The sequence below is a fragment of the Petromyzon marinus genome, chromosome 34 (genome assembly GCF_048934315.1).
Source record: "Petromyzon marinus isolate PM22_M1 ecotype Great Lakes invasive population chromosome 34, UKy_Petmar_22M1.pri1.0, whole genome shotgun sequence".
Lineage (NCBI taxonomy): Eukaryota > Metazoa > Chordata > Hyperoartia > Petromyzontiformes > Petromyzontidae > Petromyzon > Petromyzon marinus.
Window position 1 is genome coordinate 5,900,042 of NC_133700.1, and position 24,662 is coordinate 5,924,703.

Here is a 24,662-nt window from a genome sequence, read left to right on the forward strand (position 1 = left end):
GTGTACACAATCACGCTCGTCTCAACTGGCACGCCAGGCGATCGAAGTGGCCACCTCACGATTGCAAGTCCAGTGTGATAACCATTACAACCACAGCAGCGTCCCCTTTGTTAAGGAATGCGAGTTGATACTCCATATATCACACTTGTTACTGGGCTTTGCCAGCTTCACATCACTACAGAGTTGGAAAACTACTTGGTTCACTCATGATAAGAATCATAAATTTATAAATGTTCGGCATGACACTTAAGGCAAGATAGATCTTGAGTCTGACCCTGCCCTATGAGTGAAACCAGTAAATTTCCACGCCATCATTATTTGGTGGGCAAAATGTAAATTTTTGAATTTAATGCAACCCAGGTCTCATCATATGTGATCATATATCCCAGTGGAATCCACGTTTGGCCCTGTGAAGGACATCTGTGAAACTACTGGACATCTGTGAAAAAGAGCTTTATAGCTCATTTGATTCCTCCATTATAAATATTTTGATTCTGATCATAAGGCTCACGAATTATCGCAGAATTGCTAAGCCAATAATGAATTGTCAGTAACCGGTCTTGTAAGAACTGTGATAAAGCTAAGAGTGTCACAAGGTTTAGTGCACAGCTAAACCACAGCTAAACCATGGACGGGACCTTTGAATGTGTCCATAAGCAGTAAATGTATCATATATTTCAGCACCGGTGCATCAACATACACAAACACAACAGACATAACACGACTTACAGTATTAATGTATCGATTTATTCACTGATTAATTCTGCTGGGGCCAAGTTATAATTGAATATGTGGAGCAATTTGTACAATAGTTGCAGGGGCGGAAGGAGGGGGGGCAAGGGAGAGTGGATAGTTGGGGCTAAGGGAAGGGTTAAAGGTCAAAGGTTCAAGGGGGACATCACATGACTGCAGCAATAATACAACACCCACACCCTACAATTAATGCACTTTCTCCGAAAATATATACGCGCGCTTGTGAAACACGTGTGCTCGGCCACTTAGATACATTTACAAAATATAATTCTCTTTTTTACTCTTGTCTAAATCTCACTACGGTGCAGATTGTGATGCTCCCCCAGGTTACCATACTCGTGTATGAACATTACAAAAACGGATAGCTCTCTGATGCGCTTACAAGTTGCACCGCGCGTTGTTTGGCGTGACGTCCGACATTTCGCTCTGCGTGTTCCGCATAATGTCCGGTCATTTTCCCTCCGTGACCTCGAAGCTTCAAGTGTTGAATATCTGAAGATGCTCCCAGCACGTGGAGCAAAATGTCGGACATCGTGCCGAACCACAAGCAGGGCAACCCAAAAAAACATCGGAGAGCTACAGAGCACAAAGCGCAGAAACCTACGCAGTAGTATTACAAAAATGGAATTTGCAAAACCAATAAAAACCCAATCTTGCAAAGCACGACTGTCTCGATGCCTTCTTTTTAGTTTACAGCAAAAACGAAAATATCGTGTTCATATAGTGACACCTATTCCATCGACAATTTTAAAACAGCAAGCCGAAAAAAGCAAGACAAATACCGATCAATTGCGGTGAAATAAATATTGTACGTTGCGTTTACATGTGTGGGAACTGTTTGTGTGTCCTAAGTATAAAACAAAAGTAGGTTTTTGGTGCAGTCACCACACAGGTCCATCATGGCCAAATTAACTATGGGTACACAAAGGTGAACCTTGTCATAAAAAAAACCCACAAATAAATACGTTTATATAAATTATAAACACAATAGTCTCTTCAGTCTTCCTGCTTTATGCGCGCCATTCTTCCTTTATTTTCTTCTTCTTCTTCTTCATATAATTACTTTTAGTAGCATTTTAAGACCACAATCTCTTATATGAAAAAGTCACAATAGAACGCCTTAATATTTATATATGTATATATTTTATCTCTTCTCTTTATATATTTTTTCTAAAAGTTTTTTTTTTCCTTTTTGCGTTCGAGTTCTTTAAAACATCTCGGAAAACCTTGGCACATTGTCTCACTGAATCATCAAGTCCAGTGCCACTTTGTAGGGAGCAATATTCATTTCCTTGCACAACACTGTCCACGTGTCAATGTCTTTTGTTGTGCGCAATACACACATACATACGCACACAAAAAAAATCGAAACAAATAAAAAACGCTGACAAATATTCCAATTTCATTACATAGCTTATCACGACGCTTCCAACAAGTAACGCCTCTCCCCCCAAACAAATCAGACTCGCACTTTGTGCAACGATTGTGGAGGACCTAGAAAAAAAAACTTTTAAACGTCCGTCCTTCTTTCTCCTGCCAAAATAAAAAAAATCCAACGAGACTCGTGCCCCATTTAGCCGGGTGATTTGCCGTTGAAGCCCACTGCCACATCACACCGTTGTACTCCACAGGGCCTCCATGCTTTGCTGGCAGGAAGCCCTCTGTTGAAGCCCAAAGGCGGCCGGCGGGAACAAGTCCCCGTCATTGTTGTGTCCCCCAGTCGGTGGACGCCGTTGAGAATCCGGGCATGGGAACCGAAGAGGGCCGGTTACTTGGGATTAAAACTACTGCAGTGGAGTGTCCGTTTTTTGGGACTTGAGGCCGACAATTAAGGCCCACACTTGGGTGCTTGACGCCACCACTCGAGGTTGTGTCGAGGAATTTTACGCATGGACCGCGGGGATGAGAGTCTTTTTCCAGAGCTGCTTGCCAGAGTAGTTATAACCGTCCAGGAGAACTCGCGTGCAGAGTTTACTTGGTGATCTTGGCTGCTCATCAGCCTTGTCAGGATTGTTGTTTCTTGTTGTTTTTGTGGTGTCGTATGTTTTGACGGGGAATCGGGTAGCATAAGCAAAATGGGTGCTGTGCTTCTGCTGTTGGGAATGAACAGCCAGCAAGGTCCGAGAAAACGAGGTATACGAGCAACACATTTACAGTAGTTAACAACAATGGTAAATACAATTTAGGAAGAAAAAGAATGCTTTGCTTTCAGTGTCGAGCAAAAAACACAATGCAGGGGAATGTGTGACCAGACAACGGGTCCCTTGATTTCAATTGTAATGAGTGTGGTGGTGAGGAGACAATTATGAAGGCATTAACTGCATGAGGAGTCAAAGACAACAATCAGGGACTACCATAATACAGGAAGACTGGCCATGGCATGATGCCGTTATCGCACGTACACGGGAATGCCATCTTGTGAAAAGTTGTAGTCAATGATCATCAGCAAGTGGCCATTTTGGTTCGGGATTTCTACAAACATCTGAAACGACTGTACTGTTATAGATCAATGGGTGGAAATCTTGGTAAGCGGCTTAGCAGGCAGCAGTATAACATACCTTGGGCGACTTGCCGAACAAAGGTTATGATTGTGATTGCTCAATAAAAGGCCGTGATTGCAATTGCAAAAACTTGCGGATTTTTTGGGGGAGTTGTTGAATTTTGTAAGTATTACTGCACTATTGAGGTCTTCTTTGTAATCCAAAGGCAATGGGCTACCAGAGCTGCACTCAATTATACATGAGCTCTTTGTGTCCTAACACCATTACGAAACACGCGAGATGCCACTTGCAGTTACATAATTTCAAGTAAAGCCAACGCTTCTCACATTTGTTTTTTTTCTAAATGTCAGGGACTGACTGCACGCGCAGTACTGCCTGCTTCTATTAACTGTGTCTAAAATGAAAAAAGTGAGCGAAAATCTAGTAATTGCCAATTTGGAGCGTCGAGGCGCACTGCATAGGGGATGTACCACTCTGGCCAACTGAAGCCAAAAAATTGCCCCTCTAACCATGAACAAACGAGCCAAACAAGCAGTATAAATATCTGTAGTCCAACCTTATCCCTATCCTTGACCGTTTATTTATTTATTTATGTATGCCAAGTTTAATTCGTTGCTTGGTCATTGTGACTGTAACTGCGTTTTAACAATATTCTCTTCACCTAAAATGTAGAGTGTATGACTGGAAAATGAATTTACATTCATGCAAATGTACGCTACATGACTGTTAATTTATTTGTTGACGTGTCTAATGTGTTCGACATCGATTTCAAATTCACGGCATTTCCGGCATGTTTACGTATTTGCCGCATCGCTTCACGAGGCAAGCCTCTCGAGACGAGGGGACTTCATGGGGTCCCAATGGGCTCTCACGTGGGGTTTACGTGACAAGACACGTGTACGAGCATACAGCTCCGCTGCTGCCGTTTAACCCGACATCGTATTCAACGGTGAACCACCGTTCACTTTCGTTGTCCACAGACGCCAACTACTGTGCGCACGTTAATGGAGCCATAATTGTTCATACGCATAGGCTATCATTCAATTAACGCACAGTACCAACTGCTCAGGCACAGGCTACTTAACTATTACACTTTACAATAGCAACGGTGCACAAGCAAAGCTTCGTGGACATTTACAGCGGCAATTGCACATGTGGAGGCCACAGACTTGCTCGCAAAACCAACTGTGGATGCACTAAACGTTTCATCACCTAACGGATCCCACTCGGAATACCAACGATGTGGCCGCAGAGAGAATTGCTGGCTTAAGGACCAATTGTGAGTAGAGCAGACATGCTGGCGTACAGAACCAGCTTCAGTATGCGATCGCAGAGGCTGTTATCCACTTGGACATGGATATTTTGCAAACAGTAGTGCAAAGCAAGTAGCGACCTAATATGAACCAAACAATTTTTAAGAAGAAAAAAAAACAATATTTTTTCACGGATAAGTTGAAGTTCACTGGCAAATTCATCTTTGATCTGCTTTTGTCCGCATTAGTTCACACGTAAATGGACGACATTTTCAGACAATCCCGGAATATTTTTTCTTTTCATTCCACATATGTAAAATACTATGCAGTGTTGTACAAGATGGGGGTGATGTAGAGGTGGCGAAGTTGCTCGCACGCTTTGCCATGAACCTGGAGGCTCGAGTTCAATTACTGGCCACACAGGAAACCTTCAGTGACGAGAGATGTCTGTGAACCAGCAAGGGCGTCACTTCACTTCCCTCCACACACACCCCACCTTCAACCCACACTCATCAGCATTGGCGAAGCACCATCAGGCAAGCAACACGGCATTTGGGAGGCCTCCATCCAACAGTGGATTGACAGAAGGCTATATAAATGATTAATATTTGTATTTATTCATTCATTTTCAATGTGTTGGCTGGGGACTTTCACAATTACAACCGGCCACAACTTTTGTATTTATAATCGAAACATTTAATTTTAGGTGTAATGAAGCAAGGACGATTATAAATACCAATGCTTTAGATGCTGGTAGTGCAAACAATCGTTACGTCGATCATTTATTTTAATGTAAAAAAAACTATTACGAATATAATTTTTTATGAAGTGTGAATGGAAATAAAATCACTTTTCTCAATTGTCAGCTTATACAATGCATTTGTTTCCACTAAGTTACCTTAGCGGCAAGTTTTACGTTGTTTATTTTGCTAAACCTTTTATACCTTTTATAACTTTGCTTACTTATCTGTGTATGTCCCTAGGCCTCCTTTAGCAAGATACTGATTCTTAATGGACTGTCCCCCTGGTAATGTAAAGGCTCAAAATATTATGACAAGAACAGGAAACAACCCAAATGCAGAGAATACATTGTTGCTATTAAACACATTTCACGAAGGTTTAATATTCTAATAACCTCAAAATTATTTTGTATTGATTATTTAGTACAGTAGCTCCTTTTAATTTTAGCAGTATTTGTTTTGGTCATGCACCATATTGCAGTACAGTAAAGTTCCTTAGATGCAAATCCTGACATGTGCACAGTAGAACTCTTATCCGTGACAATATTTATTTTATGGGTCTTTCGGTAAAGCCACGTAGATAGAAACATAATAAAAAATATCACGACGTTTCGATCACAACACAAGCAATCGCCTTCAGGTGAAAAATACCAATATTCTTTCTGTTATCCGCGATTATCCACATTTCTGCCCACGCCATGCAATCCAGAACTATCATCCGAAATTTCTTTACGGATAAGTGGAACTTCATTGATAAATTCATCCTAGTATCTGCTCTTGTCCATGATAAATGGACTATATTTTTTGATAATCCCATAATTAAAGGATCGTCAATGTTCGCGCAGTCCTCCTCCATATCAGCACGGATAAGAGTTATTTTCTACTTACTTTGTTGTACACATTTTTGTTATTCCTCGTGACATTTGTTTTTGTTTGTTATATATGTAAAATGAGTTTCCAAACTATGTGCACAAGTGGACTTAGAATGTTGTTCCAAAACAGAATGGAGATTTCTATTTGCAAAAATGTGTCCGCCCACACCAATGTGGATGAGGAATTTAACGGCGTAAAGTGAACGTGTCTTAGAGTTAATATATTGTTTTAAAAATGTGTCTATGTACTAGACATAAATAATTTGATTCATTACACGATACGGACTACTTTTATATTCTGCTCATTTACTATTTTAGATACTGCAATGCGCACAGTATATATGTACAGTTTAGTACATATTAAGGTTTTGTTGCATACAGTATACTATATAAAGTTGTGTATGTACAATATACTGTATGTTTTTACAACACAGTATATATAATTTATATATCTACAGTATTTCTATAATTTGTACTTTATAGATTTTGTGTCTACATTATATAATACGGCGCTGTATATTATAAGCGCATACAGTGTACGTACAGTGTATGCATTTTATATACAGTAACTACTGTATGCTGGGAGTCGTGGAATTGTGGTTTGTGCAATGCAGTTACAATCTTGGATGACCTGGGTTCGATTCCTGGCCACGGCACACCTCAGCAATTAACAACCGAGCCTGTTCTGGACCTTCCCAAGGTCAAGTCCGCCTAAAGTATCTGTTGGGACAGTGCAGTCAACATGAGCACCTACTACAAAAAAGCATCTGGGAGTTAGAGGGGTTTCCAACCATCGCCACAAGTTGGGACATATTTTCTCAGCCATGCCTAGGTCTGTTATCAGAACTTTTCAGCCACAGTGCGACAAGGTTCGACACCATGCCGTTCGTTTCCCGGACCTTGGTACAAATCAATTCCTGCCGCCCGAACAACACAGATACCAATTCCTAGACTGCACAGGTCAAACCCGGACAGATGGCAACATTAGCCGGGAGACAACATTTGACCAGGCATTATTTGCGCTCATCACACCAACCCCTAACGACATTCACATACCAATATGAATCGGAACTTGCGAACAGCACTTGCGTCTCTACAATGCTAAACAGGGAATATACCGCTAATTTTAATTTGCAGACTAGTGTCCAGAATGCGATGGGTCCTCGGATAATGCTGCAGTGTATATAATTGTCCGCTCCTCATACCTCCCCGGACCCTATTCCCTCCCCTCGATGGGTTCCATGCCCAGTGAAGCCCAGTGGCAGCAGGGAAATTCCTTCCACACCAACCACGACCGTGATCGCATTGCTGCAAGTAAAAAATAAAACGTCACACTTGCTAACAGAAGGACTGGCATGCCTAAATTTGTAATAAAACATATTTTTGTTGTTGCGAGCATTCATTTAAAGTTTACATCGTCAAACTAAAGTTAAGGTGAAAAGGCAAAAGACACGTTAAGATCTGTGTTTGGGTGTGGATCAGGTAGTGTAAGAGAGAAAGGAATACGAAGTAGGGGCAGAGAGTAGATGTTTCTCCTTTGACGTCATTGCAAGTGGAGAACCCTCGTCTAAAGGCAGTGCACACACCAGCTTTCGTTAGCCACAACCCAACGCTCAATATGCACAAAAGCATTATGTCCAGTCAATTATCATCTCAAAATAAAACATCAATATTGAAACTCTTTGTTTTTTTCGGTAAAGTCACGCAGGTAAAATAAAATTTAATTTAGTTGTTTTATTTTAAATTTTATTTTACCTACGTGACTTTACCGAAAAAAACAAAGAGTATGAATCCTTGCAGTCACGAAAGCTTCAAATCTAGAATCAATATTGAACCATGCCAAAGCCTCATTCTAAAAACCGCTTGACAGAAGAAAAAGCAACTTACACGTATTGGGAATTTGAATGAACTCAAATCTATTTCCATAATAAGAGATAAATATACAAAATGGAACAATGTCTGTCACATGCACAGATATGCTTCTAATTTCCCTTCCATATTTGTCTTTGTGAAGTTGGCACTATTAATCTGCACATTTTAATTGATTTAGTTTATGTATCTATACAGCACAATCTGTTTAAACGTTTTCACCAATGATTGTGTTTATCGGTTGTGTTAATTGGAGTCAAGGCATGAGGCGACAAAAACGGTGACCCCGACACAAGCCTGCAGTCGTCACACGCCAGTGGATGAGTGGAATGTGCCACCAGGAAACCACATCAAGAGGAGTCTACATCTTCAATGCCTTGTGGATAGTGATCGCCACGTGTCCATCTTCCAATAAATACTATAAATATACAAAGACCAACATTCAGAATGGAGCACATTCATTGAAAAAATATATTATGCTTTCTTGGTACAGCCATCGATAACCAGGCTGAGAATCAAAAAACGCTCACTGCATTTCGAAATGCTGTATAAACTTGGATAAGAGAAAGCCTGGGCTTAAAAAAAAGAATACCAGTGGTGATGAATCATAGAGGTTGTATCGGGCCGTTATAAGCCTGCGGTAGAGACATGATCGTTTAAATTGAATGTCTAGACGCAGCAAAGTAAACTTCACCGAGTGTGCTGATGCTGCTCAATTGTAAAGGAATGTCCGCGGCACTAGCAAGAGGACATTTAACGCAACAAGGACACCAAACCGCAATGCCAATAGAGCTCTAAATATAACTGCAATGGGCATTAATCCCCCTTTAAATATTTTCAAAGGTAAAGGCATTAAAATCAAGCACTAATACATCAATCGGTGGGAAGTTAAGTCAACGTACAACCAAAGGAAAGATGTAAAATTGACTGCCATGAAAGCCACCATTGCGAACGACAAGTGACGTGACTTGTACATCCCAAAATATTCTGCAGAGTTTTTTTGCGCAGGATTAAACTATGACGCTGGGGAAATTGGTGGTGCTTAGAAGCAGGATTGAAGGTAAGGGGGTAGAGATAAGCGAGCATGCCGATCGTGTGCTTGTGTTGTGGCACGGGTACACAAGGTTTTTAAAGAAGCTGCATGAGGTATAGGGAGCTAAGCTCCAAGATGCCAGAGAGGGAGAAACTCTATTTGATGTCAGCCGTGTAAGATTCGCGACAGTTGGAAATGGCAGGCGGCCATTTATAGATGCGGTCACATTCCCTGCAGCAGGATTGAGCCACCTGCTGGGGAGGGCAGTCGACTTGCCAGCCGCATCAGATACCGTCTAGCTACATTAACAGGGGCCGGCAATCACATTCATGTCACCTTGACTTAATAATTACAGCCTTGCCCTTGACTTGAGAAGTCTTGACATAAGCCTTGACATTTCAGAGCCACAGCCTTAGCCGTTATTCTAAGAGCCTCATCGTTAGCGCTGACTTTGGGAATCTTAGCCATGGCTTTCACTCTAAGAACCACTTCCTTGCTTTTTACTATGGAAGTCACAATCTTGGCCTTGACTTTAGGAGCCCTGGTCCTGGCCTTGACTTTGGGAATAGCAGTCTTGGCCTTGGCTACAGCAGCCGCAGCCTTGTCCATTGGGTGCCTCTTTTAGTGGCTTAAACGTAAGGAGCTTCAGCATTGGCCTTGACATTTGGAGTCTTGGTCGCAGTTCTAATTATACAAACCCCAGACTTGGCCTTGTCTTATGAGGGTGTCCCAGCCTTGACCACTGGAAGTCTTATTCTTGGCCTGGACATTTAAAAATCCAAGCCTCAGCCGCGCCCTTACGAGTCTTGATCTTGGCTTTGACCTTGGCAGTCCCGGCACTGACGTAGGCCTTCACTGTACGAGTCGTGAGTGTTGAAGGGTAGGGCTGGCTCAGCTCGGCGCAGACAGGGAAGAGGGGGTGTGAACGGCTGTCTCTGGCTGTGGCAGCTAGCTGCCCGGCGGCCCCTCGTTGAGGAAGTACGTCGTCATCTCTCCCTTGCCCTTCACCTTCACCATGCCACGGCACTCCAGCTGGTATCCCTTGGCAACCAGGATGTTGTACATGTCGGTTGTCACCTACGGCGGCCATTTTGTTGAAAGGGACAATCGTTAGTAGTGTTATCGTTGCGGTCTGTTCATCTGTGCGTAGGGATGAGGGCGCGTGTGTTTACACAAGTGGTGTGCATTTGTACGTGTGTGTTTGTGTGTCATTGAGTGTGTAGGGAGCAGCAGTGTAGCGGTTAGCGTACTGCGCTACGAACCAGGCGACCCGAGTTCGATTCCCGCTCATGGCCAAAACCGATGACGATTATCTGAACCGGTCCTGGGCCTCGCCTAGGTCGACTCAGCCTAAAATGAGTACCTGGTGCGGTGTGTAAACATCGCCACTGGGGAGATAAAGGCGGTCGGGCGAGGTGTTGGCCAACCACCCCCTCGTGTGCCATGTCGGCCTTCATAGGTCCTCGCTAACAGCAATTGCCCCAACAGTCTGCTAAGGTTATGGGGGGGGATCTTTAGTGTGTGCATGTTTGGGTATTTGTCCGTGTTGGGTGATGGCGGGTTTAACGACACATTTCCGCGATCTAACCCAAAAACCCTCTATTACAGATAAGATAGGTCGCAAAAGCTTACGTGCTAAATTTTGATACTTGTGTTTGCATGTTTTATAAGCGTGCACATGCATGCACACGTGTATACGTTTGTATGTGTTGTGAATATGTGTGCGTGAGCGGCGCAGTGGTTAGAACACTGCGCTATGAACCTCAGCAACTTCATTTTAATTGCAGGTCACAGCTAATAACAGTGGGGAGCAATATTTGCACTGCTCCTAGGTCTTCATTATACAAACTCAGCCATATAAGGTGTGTAATGATCAGCACTGGGGAGACAAATGTGGCCAGGCATGGTACTGATATTACCACCCCCTCATGCCCTGTGGTGGCCTTAATTAGGTGCTCGTTAACAGCACCTTGTCTTTGTATAAGTGTACAGTAAAACCTTGGATTGCGAGTAACTTGGTCTGCGAGTGTTTTGCAAGACGAGCAATTTTTTTTAATAAATATCAAATTGATAAACGAGTGAGGGTCTTGCAATACGAGTAGTACGTATAGGCGCTTTGTCTGCCGAGCGTCACGTGATCACAACTGATATACGAGTGCTTTGGATTACAAACACGTTTCCGGAACGAATTATGCTCGCAATCCAAGGTTTTACTGTACATGGTTGTGTGTGCTTGTTTTACACTTGTGCATTTATGCATCTGAATGCATGTCAGCCGATGAACAAATCACCCAGAATGCACAAGATTTCATCATATCTATGAGCTAAACAGGATTGAGTGACCACACGCGTAAACCAGGTGTTACAGGCCGATGTGCGGCTACGCTGTCAGCTGAAGGCGATGCAGCTACATCTATCGTTATAATCCAACATCTATGTTGCCTGCCTTCACCACCAACCTGCACTGAGCAGCATGGTTAAGTATGGTTAATTATCCACCCCACAACCAACACGGTGTATGGAGGCCCTCATCCAGCAGTGCTTGGACAGAAGGGCTGTGCGTGATGATGCCACCACCAAAAACCAAGACGAACCTAACGACCCGAGTTCGATTCCCACTCAAGGCCAATACCAGTCACTTATCATCTGAACTATTCCTGGGCCTCTCCTAGGTCGAGTCTGCCTTAAATGAGTACCTGGTGCGGAGATGTGTAAACATCGCCACCAGGGAGACAAAGGCTGCCGGGCGTGGTGCCGGCCACCTGACCCCTCATGTACCGTGACAGCATTCATAGGTGCTACTCGCTAGCGGCACTTGCCCCAACAGTCTGTCAAGGCTACAACATGGGGGGATCTTTGTCTTTCCGTGTGAGCGGACATGCCTGTATGCGCTCGGGATGCCCGGTGCTGTCCATGCGGCTCGCCACGTTCACCGTGTTGCCCCAGATGTCGTACTGCGGTTTCCGGGCGCCGATCACCCCGGCAACCACAGGGCCTACGTTCAGGCCTGACCACCACCACCAACAACGACGACGACGCCAACAACAATGTCACAGTGGTTTGTTAACGATCCTCTGATCTTACCTTCCCCTCCCCATATAGAAATACATACACCCCACTCGTGGTCCCGACTTGGTGGGGTGGCGAGCCCGCTTTCCTCCCTTCAGCAGCCCCCTCCCCACCACCACCCCGTGTTGTGGTTTGTGTACCGTACCGGCTCCTCTTGAAATACAAAAAAAAATCCTGGTGATGTTCTTAGAAAAACAGTAGGGCACATTGCCCGATGTCACAGTCCAAATTTGAAAAGTTACTTCATTGCAATAACCAACAGCAGCGTCGCCCCCATCACCGCCCCCTCTACTGGCAAACGAATGCCCGCCAGCTGGCCAGCGCCGTGTTCACCTTTTGTACCGCAGTGACGATGATTTCTTTTTCGTGTTTTTGTTTTTTTGTTTGTTGCGGTTGCACCAGATTCAAGAGCCGAATGGCTCACGGGGCTATACCAAATAAATAAACTGATACAAAAAAACTGAAAAGCACGAGGAGCCAGAGTCAACGTGACGAGATGGCTTTGCGCGGCGCGGGACATGATCGCCATGGTTGAAAAGGCTTATCAGTTCGGCGCTGGATTTAGATCGGCAAGTTTTGGCCAACCCTTTGATAAACTAGGCTGGTTTTCTGATTGAAAAAAATATCAGGCCGCAAGGTGTGAAGTGAAATCTCCAACTCTTTATTATCCTCTGTGTCTCTATGGCCTCTCTATTTATGTGCTATGAAGAAGCGTCATTGCCCAAAACGTTGCCTGCTATATATGTTTGACTTTGAAGGCCACGGTGTTATTAACACGTGCTGGGTTTTTCTTTGGGGTAAGTCCCAAATATCAACACAGCTTTATACTAATATTTCACTTCCACTTGATTGTCGTCACCAAATTTATCATGATCGCCTTGCTCCAAACAGAGAGAGATAATGCATTCTCGATGTCAGAGTCAACGACAGCAACAATATCTATGTCCATCGCCAAACAATCTTGGACATCGTCGCCATCTGCACGTGACACACTTGTTAACTGCTGGCTCTGGAACTCCCTTCCCATCATCTATGAAGATAAGTGTGGTGGGCGAGTGACGACAGTTGGAAAAACCCGTGAGAAACAGAGAAGGACGCAGCGAGATGACAGATTACAATGAGGTGAGGGTGTGAAAGAGGGGGAGAGAGATGAGGATAGAGCAAGGGCAGAAGAGAATGCGCGTAAAACAGAAGGACGAAATGGAGTGTGTAAGCAAGGAGATTGCAGTGTAAGAGTGAGACAGGAGGGAGAGTGGTGCAAGAGATGGGGGGGAAGAGGAGGTGTGAGCAATATTGTAATTAGGGAGGGAGGAAAGGATTATAACCTCGACATTGAGAAAGTATAACAATCGATGGAGGGTAAAAGAGAGAAAATCGAGGGGACAGGCTCAGAGGAGGCGAGAGACAAGGTGACGGAGAGTGGAGGGGAGAGTGGGTGGCAGGCTGTGGATGGGAGAGGGGGAGGGAGGGTGAGAAACTGAGTGGGGGAGGCAAACGCGAAAGCAAAGCAGCCCGAGAGAGAATGAGCGAGCGCAGGGGAAATCGGCTCGCGTGCAAGGAGCTGGGAGGATCGCCACGTCGCGATGCTTCGGTGGGGGAGCCCTTCGCATCCAGCAGCGGATCGACCGCTGCTGACGACAACGACGACGATGACGAGCGAGAGTCGGGGATCGCGACAGGTGGCGAGGGGTCGCGGGAGACCCTGGGGGGGTGATGGGGGGAGATGGTGGGGGGGGGACGGTGGGGGGGATGGTGGGGAGGGGTGGTGGGGGGGGGATGGGGTGGGGGTATGGTGGGGGGGGGACGATAGGGGGGGGGCAGCGCGGTGTCGATGGGCCGCGAGGGGAGGGGATGTGCGCGCACCGATCTTCATCTTGAACGTGTTGAAGGAGTGCTCGTTGATGTGCTTCATCTGCTCCATGAGCCGCATGGCGTAGTCGGCGAGCGCCGTGATGTGCGAGCGGCCCTGGCGGTCGTAGGTGGCGTCGTTCAGCCCCGACGCCGCCATGTACGTGCTTCCGATCGTCTTGATCTTCTCCAGCTGCTTAAAGTTATCCTCGCTGATTATCTGCGACACGCGAGCGGGCGAGCACGCGCGGGCACACGCGGGCACAGATATTCTCTAGTGAGCCCTCTGGACCTTTGGGACAAATGTTCTTGACAAGCGCCTGTTAAGGACAGAACGACGCGCGTAGAGCTGGTGTGGCCGGAAGCACACCTTGACGCCTTTGTCTCTCCGGTACCAATATTTATACGCCACACCAATTACTCATTTTAGGCTGATTCTACCTAGGGGAGGCCCAGGACCGGTTTATATATCCGACACTGCTGTTGGCCGTGAGTGAGAATCGGCCTCGAGTCACCAGGTTCACAAGCACAGTACGCTAATCACAGCGCCACCGCTCCCCACGAGTCCAATCAGCTCCAGAATCCTCCCCTACCAAAGCAGCCCATCTCTGCCCTAGCCCGTGCTAGCCTCTGCATGTAGCCCCCCCCCCCCACTACCTGGCATGGACATTCACACGCATACACGACAAAGACAAAGATTCCCCGTATAGCCTTAACAGACTGTTGAGGCAAATGCTGTAGCGAGTAGCACCTAAGAAGGCTGGCACAGCATACGAGGGGGTGGGTGGCCAACAGTACGCCGGGCCACCTTTATCTCCCCAGTGACGATGTTTACACAACGCACCAGGTACTCATTTTGAAGCTGAGTCGACCTAGGGAATGCCCAGGACCGGTTCAGATAACCGTCACTGTGGTGTTGGCCGTGAGCGGGAATCGAACCCGGGTGGCCGGGTTCGTAGAGCAGCGCGCTAACCGCTACGCTGCACGCACCTCGTCGAAATCGGCGATGATCTCATTAAGCAGCCGAAGGCACTCGACGCCCTCGTTGTTGGCCTCGAGCTCGATGTAGAACTCGGAGAAGTTGCTGATGGAGGCGAACATCACGGCGACGCTCTCGCACGACTGGTAGTACAGCTCGTCGTTGCGACGCTCGCGAGCCAGGAAATGCTTCGCCACGTCGCTGGGCAGGATGTTGCGCAGCAGGCGCAGGTTGTAGGCCTGCAGCTCCTCCATCTCCTCCTTCTCCTCCGTCGCCTGCACCGTGAGACCATCGCGGGGTATTGAATCAGAGGCTAAGTCGACCCGGGGGAGAGGTCCGAGGGTCTGGTTCAGATCTTTGCCAACGAATTTGTCCGTTAGCGTAGAACTGAACGCAGGTTGCCGAATTCGTAGCGCAGTGCGCTAACCACTCACGCTGTCGCTGTGTACCCATCCACACACGTGAGCACTCGTACAAAGATACCCCCCGTGTAGCCTTTGGGAGACCTTTGGGCAAGTGCTTTTGGCGAGATCATATTAATTCCGCTGTGGCACAAGAGGGCGTGGGTGGCCAGCACCAAGCCCGGCCGCCTTTGTCTCACCAATGGTTTTCACAATGCACACCAGGTACTCCATTATGGCTGAGTCGACCTCAAGGAGGCCCAGCACCGATTTAAATATTTGTCACTGATGTTGGCTGTGAGCAGGATTTGAACTTAGGTTGCGAGGTTCTTCGCACAGTGTGGTAACAACTTGACGACAGCGTCGCTGCGCGACTGACAAATGCAAATACAAAGATCCCTCGCATCGTCTTTAGAGACTGTCGGGGCAAGTGCTGTTAGCGAGCACCTATGAAGGCCGGCACGGCGCACGAGGGGGTGGGTGGCCAGCACCACGCCCGGCCGCCTTTGTCTCCCCAGTGGCGATGTTTACACACCGCACCGGGTACTCATGTGAGGCTAAGTCGACCGAGGGGAGGCCCGGAACCAATTCAGATCATCGCCACCGGTGTCATCTGCGAGCGGGAATCGGCCTCGATTTTGCGCCACCGCTCCCACGGTCGACGGTCGCGGTGGTTCGCGGACGCGGTGGTGGTCGTGGCGCCCCATTCACCTGCAGCTTCCAGAGGAAGTCGAGGCGTGCCGTCGACTCCACCTGCTGCGCATGCAGGTAGAGCGCCAGCACGAAGAGCGTGAGCACCACAGGCGTGGCCACGCGCAGCGGGATCCGCACCGGCGTGTCCGAGCTGCGGGGACACGCGCGAGGCTTTACGCATCGGGGGGGGGGGGGGGTGGCGGAGGGGGGGGCTCGTGCACGAGTGTGTGTGTGCGTGGATTGATACGTATATATATACATAGAGACGTAGCAGGCCACCTACATGGTTGATAATGTACATGGCAAGGCACGGACAGAATATATCGGTGCTACGCTCATTACGGGGTTTGCACAGCGCAGCATGGCGCAGAACCGCGCAGAGCAGCGTGTACGTGGCACTCCATGCGGCAAGCCCATGACAAGGCACAGACAACAACGCGAGATTACGCGTTGTGGGATGTACACAGCATGTACGCAGTAGTGCACTATTCAGTACAGCAGTGTTAATGTGTTTACATACTGCACTAGGTACTCATTTAAGGCATAGTCGACCTAGGGGAGGCCCAGAACCGATTCAAACATTCGCCATTGTTATTGGTAGTGAGTGGGAATCACTAACCACTGTGCCTACACTCCCCACAAACACAAAGCTTGCTCAAAAATACAATGCAGTCTTTAACAGACTGCAAATGCTGTTAGCGAGCAGCTATGAAGGCCTGCAAGCCACACGATGGGGCGGTTGACCAACACTATGCCCGGCCGCATTTGTCTCCCAAGTGGCGATGTTTTAGACAACGCACCAGGTACTCATTTGAGGCTGAGTCGACCTAGGGCAGACCCAGGATCCGTTGAGATAATCGTCACTGATGCTGGCCGTGAGCGGGAATCGAACTCGGGTCGCCGAATTCGTAGGGCAGCACGCTAAGCGCTACGCCACCGCTCCCAACGTCACACACGTACGCACTTGCGCACGCTTCATTACGTGCCGCATCTGCACAAGTGGACAAGTGGATGTGGAGTAGCGGCAGGGTGAGACGTGCTCGGTCAAACACCGGCGAGGTGAGCGCATGTGAAGTTTTTTTTTTGTGTTTCCCGGGGAATGCGTGAGCAGAGCACAGACACCACCACCTTACCAGGTGCTTGTGGAGTTCTGGGTCAACGTTCTGTCGGGGCACACAAGAGCACACACACATACACACGGGCGATCAACTCACGAGTCCCAACACAGGTGTAGTGACGCATTGGCGGTGAAATAGCCATGACAGTGAATGATGACGATCCAAAACACCATGCCACACGTCTCACTTGCGCCCCGTAACTCAGACGGCACTATGCAATATTCTGATCCGTCTACTGGCTCCCAATCCAGTCCCAGATCAACAACAACATCGCCCTCACTGCCATTGCAATCCTTCATGGATTCACCCCGGCCTACATCTCCTCATCTCACTCTCCCCATCATTTGTGATCGCCAGGTCGTTTCTGGAAAACAGCTATATAGCTCAATGGGCCTCACCTGGTTTAAATTTAACAAAAAATATTAACCGTAATAGTTGCATGTTCGCTCGTGTGTTCTTCCTTCCCTCGTCCCAGTGTAATTCCAAGAATATGCATTTCTTCGCGATTCTCTGTGCACTTTTGAGAAGTCACATGAATCTAAATTGTCCTGGAATGTGCGATGACGGTGACAAATGGAAGGGTTAACAAAATCAATTGCTGCCCGGTGTTTTTGAGAGCCACTTTATTTATTTCCAGGTTTAATATAAATGGCATGACATTCTCCAAACACAAGGTGCCGTATTTTACGTGATTATTAATTCATGGCCCATGTTTAAGATGGAAAGATTTTCATGGAAAGCAGAAAAAAAATAAAGCCCAAATGTCACTGCGAATTTTCAGGAGGCGGCGTTGGTACCAACTCCACACCAGCCTCATTAGGACAACTTATGTCGCGATCGTTTCAAGCTGCGCCGGAATGTTATCTCTCCCCCCCACCATATAAAGCGGTACATAACGATCACAGGAAAGGTTATGCGTGTCTGTAATTCGACGGCCGGTGCAAAAATAGTGACGGCTTTCTCCGCTGTCGGTAAATCAGCAGATGACAAGATGTTTGTGATTTTATCATTTCACTTTCTGCATTCCAGTAAATGAATTTATCCTTCACGAAATTGTAAATATGGATACCCTTCCTACCCCCAGCTGCCTCTTTCCCCCGACCCTCTCTCCACCCCCCCCCCCCACAGCATTAAATTTACTTCTGAAATTCAGGGTAACAGTTTGATAAGATAATTTTACACGTGATTTTTTCTGCGACAAAAAAAATGTTTCGTGTCCTTCGAGCGCTCCGTCTGAATGTCTAAATATACGCTGAGCGTGCAATTTACATAAATAACAAAACTTAGCCACTTTTCACGCGTGCAATTGCATTCCCTTTAGAATAATGGCTTTAATCGATATCGAGCAATTCATAGCGACACCCTGACGAATAATCTCATGGGCCCTCTCATAGAAATGTGAAATTCCCATGTTTTGTTCCCGAACTGTCCTGTAGAGATGAGCGCCACTCAATGATCAATAATTACATGCCCCGTTTCTGCACAGCCTCTTGAGATGCGGTCACATTCCAACACTATATAAATCAAAACTCGAATGTACTGCCATTGCAATGTTATTCAATCTCTTCGGAAGAAGAGATGCCTGTGCACAGACACATTCTACAAGCTTGACCATTGAATACAGACAAAATAACCAGGCAAAGTGTAGAAATTATCTCTGACAATGCCAATAGCAATGCTTTAACAACTACAATCAAGCAGAGTGAAGGCAATTTAACACGTAGGCTTTCGTGACCAATATAATCCAACCTCTATCCATAATAGAGGTGTCTTCAGTTAGAGTGAAGGCACAAATTACAATTGAGCTCTGGCTCAAACGAACGTGAAAACTATTGCAATCCAGCTTTGAAATCCCTCTGGCTTAGCAGCCGCACCGTCTGGAAGCCAGTCCCTAACAGACGCTGACGTCACTATGATGCAGTGACTTTTGACCTTTGAACCCATCATTGCTCCGCAATCTGCGCGTCGTGTGTACGTGTGCATGTGTGTGCGTGCGTGTGTGTGCGCGCGTATGAGTGAGCACGCACGTGTGCATGGACACAGCGGTAGTGGAGTGGTTAGCACACTGCACTATGAACCTGACAAACCTGAGTTCAGTTCCCGCTAATAGCCAATATTGGTGGCAAACATCTGAACCAGTCCTAGGCTTCTCCCTGGATAAATTTAGCCTCAAATGAGTCCCTCATGCTTGCAGTGCGTAAACATCAAGACCGGGGCGATTAATGTGGTTAGGTGTAGTGCTTGCCACCTCACCCGCTCGAATTCTATGCCAACCTTCATAGGTGCTCACTAACAGCACTAAACTGGTCTTAGGCCTTCCCTAGGTCGAATCAGCCTCAAATGAGTACCTGGTGCAGTGTATTATCATCTCCAACTTGGGAGACAGAGGTGGCCGGGTGTGGTGCTGGCCACCCACTTCCTACTGTGCTGACCTCTATAGGTGCTCACTAACAGCACTTGCACCAACAGTCTGTTGAGGTTATACGGGGGGCGGGGGATCTTTGTCTAGTGCGACAGCGTTCCGCTTGTGACTAAAACTAGCACAACCTCCCCGCACCTCCCTGCAGAGACGCCATCATCGTGAGAAAAGCGGAGACGGTGCGAGGAGCATTGCGGACATGGAATGTCAAATTTAAATTGGGTTAACACATGAATCGGAAATGGCGTTGCCTTGTTGCAGGGAGTGGTGGGGGTTGGGAGCGTGGGTTAAACATGAATGGGAAATGGCGTTGCGCTGTTGCAGGGAGTGGTGGGGGTTGGAAGCGTGGGTTAAACATGAATGGGAAATGGCGTTGCGTTGTTGCAGGGAGTGGTGGGGGTTGGTAGCGTGGGTTAAACATGAATGGGAAATGGCGTTGCGCTGTTGCAGGGAGTGGTGGGGGTTGGGAGCGTGTTTCTCATTTTGCGTTAGTTCAGGCAGCCTTGGCCCCGTGCCTCCGTGCGTCCTCGTGTGCCCCCGTGGAGGTGAATTGGATTCTCGAGCTTTGGGGTGACGGGGGCTGCGTTTAAAGGGCCTATTTTTATAGGAACGGTATCATTGGGGGGGCTCAATTCAGCTTGGGCGTTATCTCTGCACGAAAATAGTGTTGAGACGCAGTGAGGCTTTGCTGGATTAGGGCATGGTTATTATTAGTAACAAAAGAAGTTTGAGGACAGTATGCCTCCTTGCAATATATGTCCCTCCATTTAAACAAATAAATAATTGCAAACATCCCATGCTCAGTGTGGTGAAGCATATGTACATGCGCGCACATGGCCAGGAATCGAACACAGGTCACCGGGTTAACCCGGGTATTTGGGTAAGCAGCAGGAGGCCACACCAAAATGTAAAGCTTTTTTAATAAAAAAAAGATTCGGTGTTATTTTGCTGCGGTAATCATCAAAGGCGTCTCAAGAAGCAGGGGTGTGCGCGACGGGGACGCTTGCGCCCGCCGCCCACCACCCCCCACCCACCCACCCAACCCCCCCACCACGGTATCGGCCACCGCGGGGTGCGCCGCTCACTCACAGCGCGTTGGCGTGCGCCAGGAGGTCGTAGTTGTCGAAGAGCGTCGCCTGCGGGATCTCGATGAGCAGCACGAACACGAGCTCCATGGCCAGCATGAGGCCCAGCTTCCCCACGCTGCTGATCTGCAGGAAGCCCGCGCAGGCGAGCAGCGACAGCAGCACGCAGTCCGAGAAGTACTGCGCGACACAAAAGATCCGCATAGCCTTAAGAGACTGTTGGGGGCAAGTGCCTATAAGCGAGTAGCGCGGCACATGAAGGCCGCCACTGTGTTACACGACGGGGGTCGGAGCGGCCAGCGCCGTGCCCCGGTGATGTTTTACACACCGCACCAGGTACTCATTTGAGGCAGTTTCGACCTAGGGGGAGGGCCAGAACACGTTCAGATGATCGTCACTGGAGCGGGAATGATTGAAATTGGTTCGGTGGCGTTTGTATCGCAGCACGCTAACCTATGCGCCACCGCTCCCCACCGCCAAGTGCACACCGCCAGGGCGTTAACACTCGGATGGACTTCGAAGCAACCTGACCACGGTCCATCGATTGAAATCGATGATTATAGAGGTTTGACCATACCTCGCTTGTCAATGCAAGTCGGTGAAGAGGGTGGACCCAGGGTCAGTTAGCTGTGGCTGGGAATCGAACTCGGATTGGTTGGGTTCACCACGCAATGCGCTAACCACTGCGCCGCAGTTTCGATCGCCCCAATTCACGTTACAAGGCGCTAATTAGACAACTCTGGAAGGGCCCTTTTACCACTGTGGCTCCTACAACATGGGAAGACTCCGCCTAGAGAAATCAAATGGGTCAGGAATATCGTTGCGTTCAAGAGAAAATTAAAAAATTACATGTTTTTATGTAGCCGAGCCTATGATGAAACGTGATGAACAACGCCCTGAGCCAAATGATACAGGATGGCCATGAGATACATTTTCTCTGAATTTGTTATATCTGTTATGCATAAGGAATCTCATTTTGAATCAGCTAATCTCTTTTTAATCTCTCGTGCGTCTCATCAGCAGTACAATGCCACTCAAATTGGTATCACTTGCTCTGCTCCACCGCATTTGGGTCAGGCACATCACCGGATAAATTAACATTTGAAAACGATGATGATGATGAGAATATGTGATCAGGTGATGAAGACCCTGTAACCAAATCGATGGCAGGCAGTATCTGAACTTGTCCTGCATCCACTCGCATATCCACCGACCTAGAGATTTAACAATCCATCGATACATCGATTAAAATTTACAATAATAATCATTGACAACTTATATTATTCTGTGTGATAGCAGCAGCGGCAGCATGTTTAGAGGCTAATTGACAAAGTCGAGGTCTGCTGGTCACGATGAGACAGCTTCTGGAGAGTGAGAGAGTGAGTGTTTGAATGAGAGAGTGAGCTAGTAAGTGCATGAGTGAGTGTGTCAGTGCCTAAGTGACATGTTGAATTTCTTTCGCACCATACATAGCCAACCATGCTCAACGGAGCTGCGCTGGAAGGAAAACAAAAAAGAGTGACGAAGCGAGTGAGAGAGTGAGTGCGTGCTTGAGTGAGTGCATGGCTGAGTGAGTGCATGAGCAAGTGAGTGAGTGCATGGCTGAGTGAGTGAGTGCATGGCTGAGTGAGTGCATGGCTGAGTGAGTGAGTGCATGAACAAGTGAGTGAGAGAGTGAGTGCATGGCTGAGTGAGTGAGTGTATGAGCAAGTGAGTGAGTGCATGGCTGAGTGAGTGAGTGCATGGCTGAGTGAGTGCATGGCTGAGTCAGTGAGTGAGTGCATGAGCAAGTGAGTGAGAGAGTGAGTGCATGGCTGAGTGAGTGAGAGAGTCATTCAGTGAGCCACCTCGGGGAAGCTGCAGTGCGGATGCAAGGAGCTGCACACGTGCGCCTCCTGGCCCAGCGAGAGGTTGAGCGAGCGCAGGAGGCACACGTCGATGAGAGACGAGGACACGTTCAGGTCGCTCGCCACACACTCGCGCACGTCCACTCGGCTGCACACGAACTTCACAAAGACAAAGATCCCCCGTATATCCTTAACAGACTGTTGGGGCAAGTGTTGTTAGCACACGAGGGGGTAGGTGGTCATCACCACGCCCGGCCGACTTTGTCTCCCCAGTAGCGATGTTTATACACTGCACCAGGTACTCATTTGAGGCTGAGTCGACCTAGGGGAGGCCCGGGACCGGTTCAGATAATCGTCACCGATGAGCGGAAATCGAACCCGGGTCACCGGGTTCATAGCGCAGCGCGCTAACCACTACACTACCGCTCCCCACTACACGAACTTGACACACAACCACGCGTGCACCAGCAGGTACCGTCACGGCCAGCGGGCACCGTCACGACCAGCACCGCCGCTACTAGCGCCATCACTGCCAGTGCTATCACTACCACCAGTGTTACTTGCACCGCCCACTACCAGCACCACCGCTACCGGTAAACGCGTGAGTCGGCACACGCGCACCCGCGTGCATGAGCACGTGAATGCCAGGCGGGTCGCTATCGCAGCGCATCGCACGCGTGGCGCTTGAGACCTGCCGGGCCTTAGGTTTGGGGTGGGACTAGAGGGGGGTGGAGGTGGGGAGACGGCTCACCATGTTGATGAACGCGGAGAGGAAGACAAGCAGCAGCGTGAGCACGCCCACGATGCTGCTGTTGGTCCGTGACTGCACGATCGTGATGGACAGCCGCTGCAGGTGAACCGGGAACACCTGGACGCCGCCAACGGTACCGGCAAACAGCGACCGCCGTTACAGCACGCGTCTGCCCGCTGCGCCGATACGGCCGCCAAAAAAACTTCCCGTCCGCGGTCATAAGTGAGACCGCTTCGTTTAATTCCTCGCACCAGGGCACATGCCAACCATGTCAACCGCGCCACGCCTCCGTGTTAAGTTGACACGTAGCCAATATTACGGTTCGTGATAGATCCTCCGGGTTCGGCCACGTAACGATCCGACCAATTCTGTGTCCATAGGAACGGCCAACGCCCGACAGCCGAGCAAATACGTTGTCACGTGCACAAGATTTTAACGCGCCAATTATTATTGATCTGGCTCACCCACCGGTACGTTGAAGAATAATTCTCGCAACCAAACTTGGCAGGTGGATCCAGAAAGCCCTATGATCAACAAGCCCCTGCTCCAGCAATGTCACGAGGTGGAGGCAAGGCTGGAGCGAAGAGCGGTGCAGCGTGCGTGTGTGTGTACGCTGAACTTATTTTACACCGAACATAGCCAACCGCGCGAATCGAAGGTGCCGGGGGGGGGGGGGAAGGACAACTCGAAGCTGAGACGTCTCCGATTGGCTCCGGTGTCACGAGAGATGTACTCATCCTCGGCAAAATTGGCCTTCTCAAGGCGACTTCGCCTTCCTCTCTCCCGGCGGAGCTCATCACATGACCCTGTGTCGCACCTCTCCTGACCGGGCGGATGCCTTCTCATGCACGGTGCATACAGTCCGAAATGGGGTCCTCTCTCCCCAACTAAACACGTGGTAGTAGGTTCTTCGCAGCCAAAACAATGAGCCCCCGTTTGTACTTTGGCTAAGGTCACGTGGACTGGCCCAAAAAGTACGACAGATTGCGTTCACAATCTCTATTATCCCTCACCACTACTCCTCCACCCCCCCTCCCTGTCCTCAGTCACGTTTCAGCTCTTTTCCTCTCCCGGCTCCCCTCCATTGGACTAAACTCCCACTCCACATCACACAGGCAACGTCACTCAACCAGTTTCCCTGCCTCCCATAGGACTCATCTCTTATCAAGAGCGTATCCCTCGCCTACTTCATGTCCTCAAAACCTTCACCATCCTCCCCCTTCCCCTTCCTAACCTCGGACCTCCCTTTCCCTATCATCACCCTTCCTTGCCATCCCTTCCCCTCCCCAACACTCAAACCCCATCCCTTTTCCCTTACAGCCAATAACTAATGTATCATTTATAATTCTTGTAAAGTGCTTTGCTAAAAGCACTATATAAAATCATTGATAAGATAATAATCCATCTCATGTGGTTCTGAGCATTGCTCCT

The 24,662-nt window shown here is 48.1% G+C and overlaps 1 protein-coding gene across 1 annotated transcript in view; it reads right to left on the minus strand.

Moving 5' to 3' along the window:
- Positions 1-725: 725 nt before the first annotated feature.
- ADCY5 (adenylate cyclase 5) overlaps positions 726-24,662 on the minus strand; it is a 211,057-nt gene continuing 187,120 nt past the window's right edge. Inside the window, exons 13-21 of the mRNA XM_032965498.2 lie at positions 23,232-23,348; positions 22,481-22,639; positions 20,638-20,813; positions 17,145-17,174; positions 16,030-16,162; positions 14,929-15,192; positions 13,954-14,158; positions 11,904-12,028; positions 726-10,098 (exon numbers count right to left, since the gene is read on the minus strand). Coding sequence (XP_032821389.1) covers positions 9,970-10,098; positions 11,904-12,028; positions 13,954-14,158; positions 14,929-15,192; positions 16,030-16,162; positions 17,145-17,174; positions 20,638-20,813; positions 22,481-22,639; positions 23,232-23,348 — 1,338 coding nt within the window. The 3' untranslated portion in view covers positions 726-9,969. The remainder of the gene's footprint in view (positions 10,099-11,903; positions 12,029-13,953; positions 14,159-14,928; positions 15,193-16,029; positions 16,163-17,144; positions 17,175-20,637; positions 20,814-22,480; positions 22,640-23,231; positions 23,349-24,662) is intronic.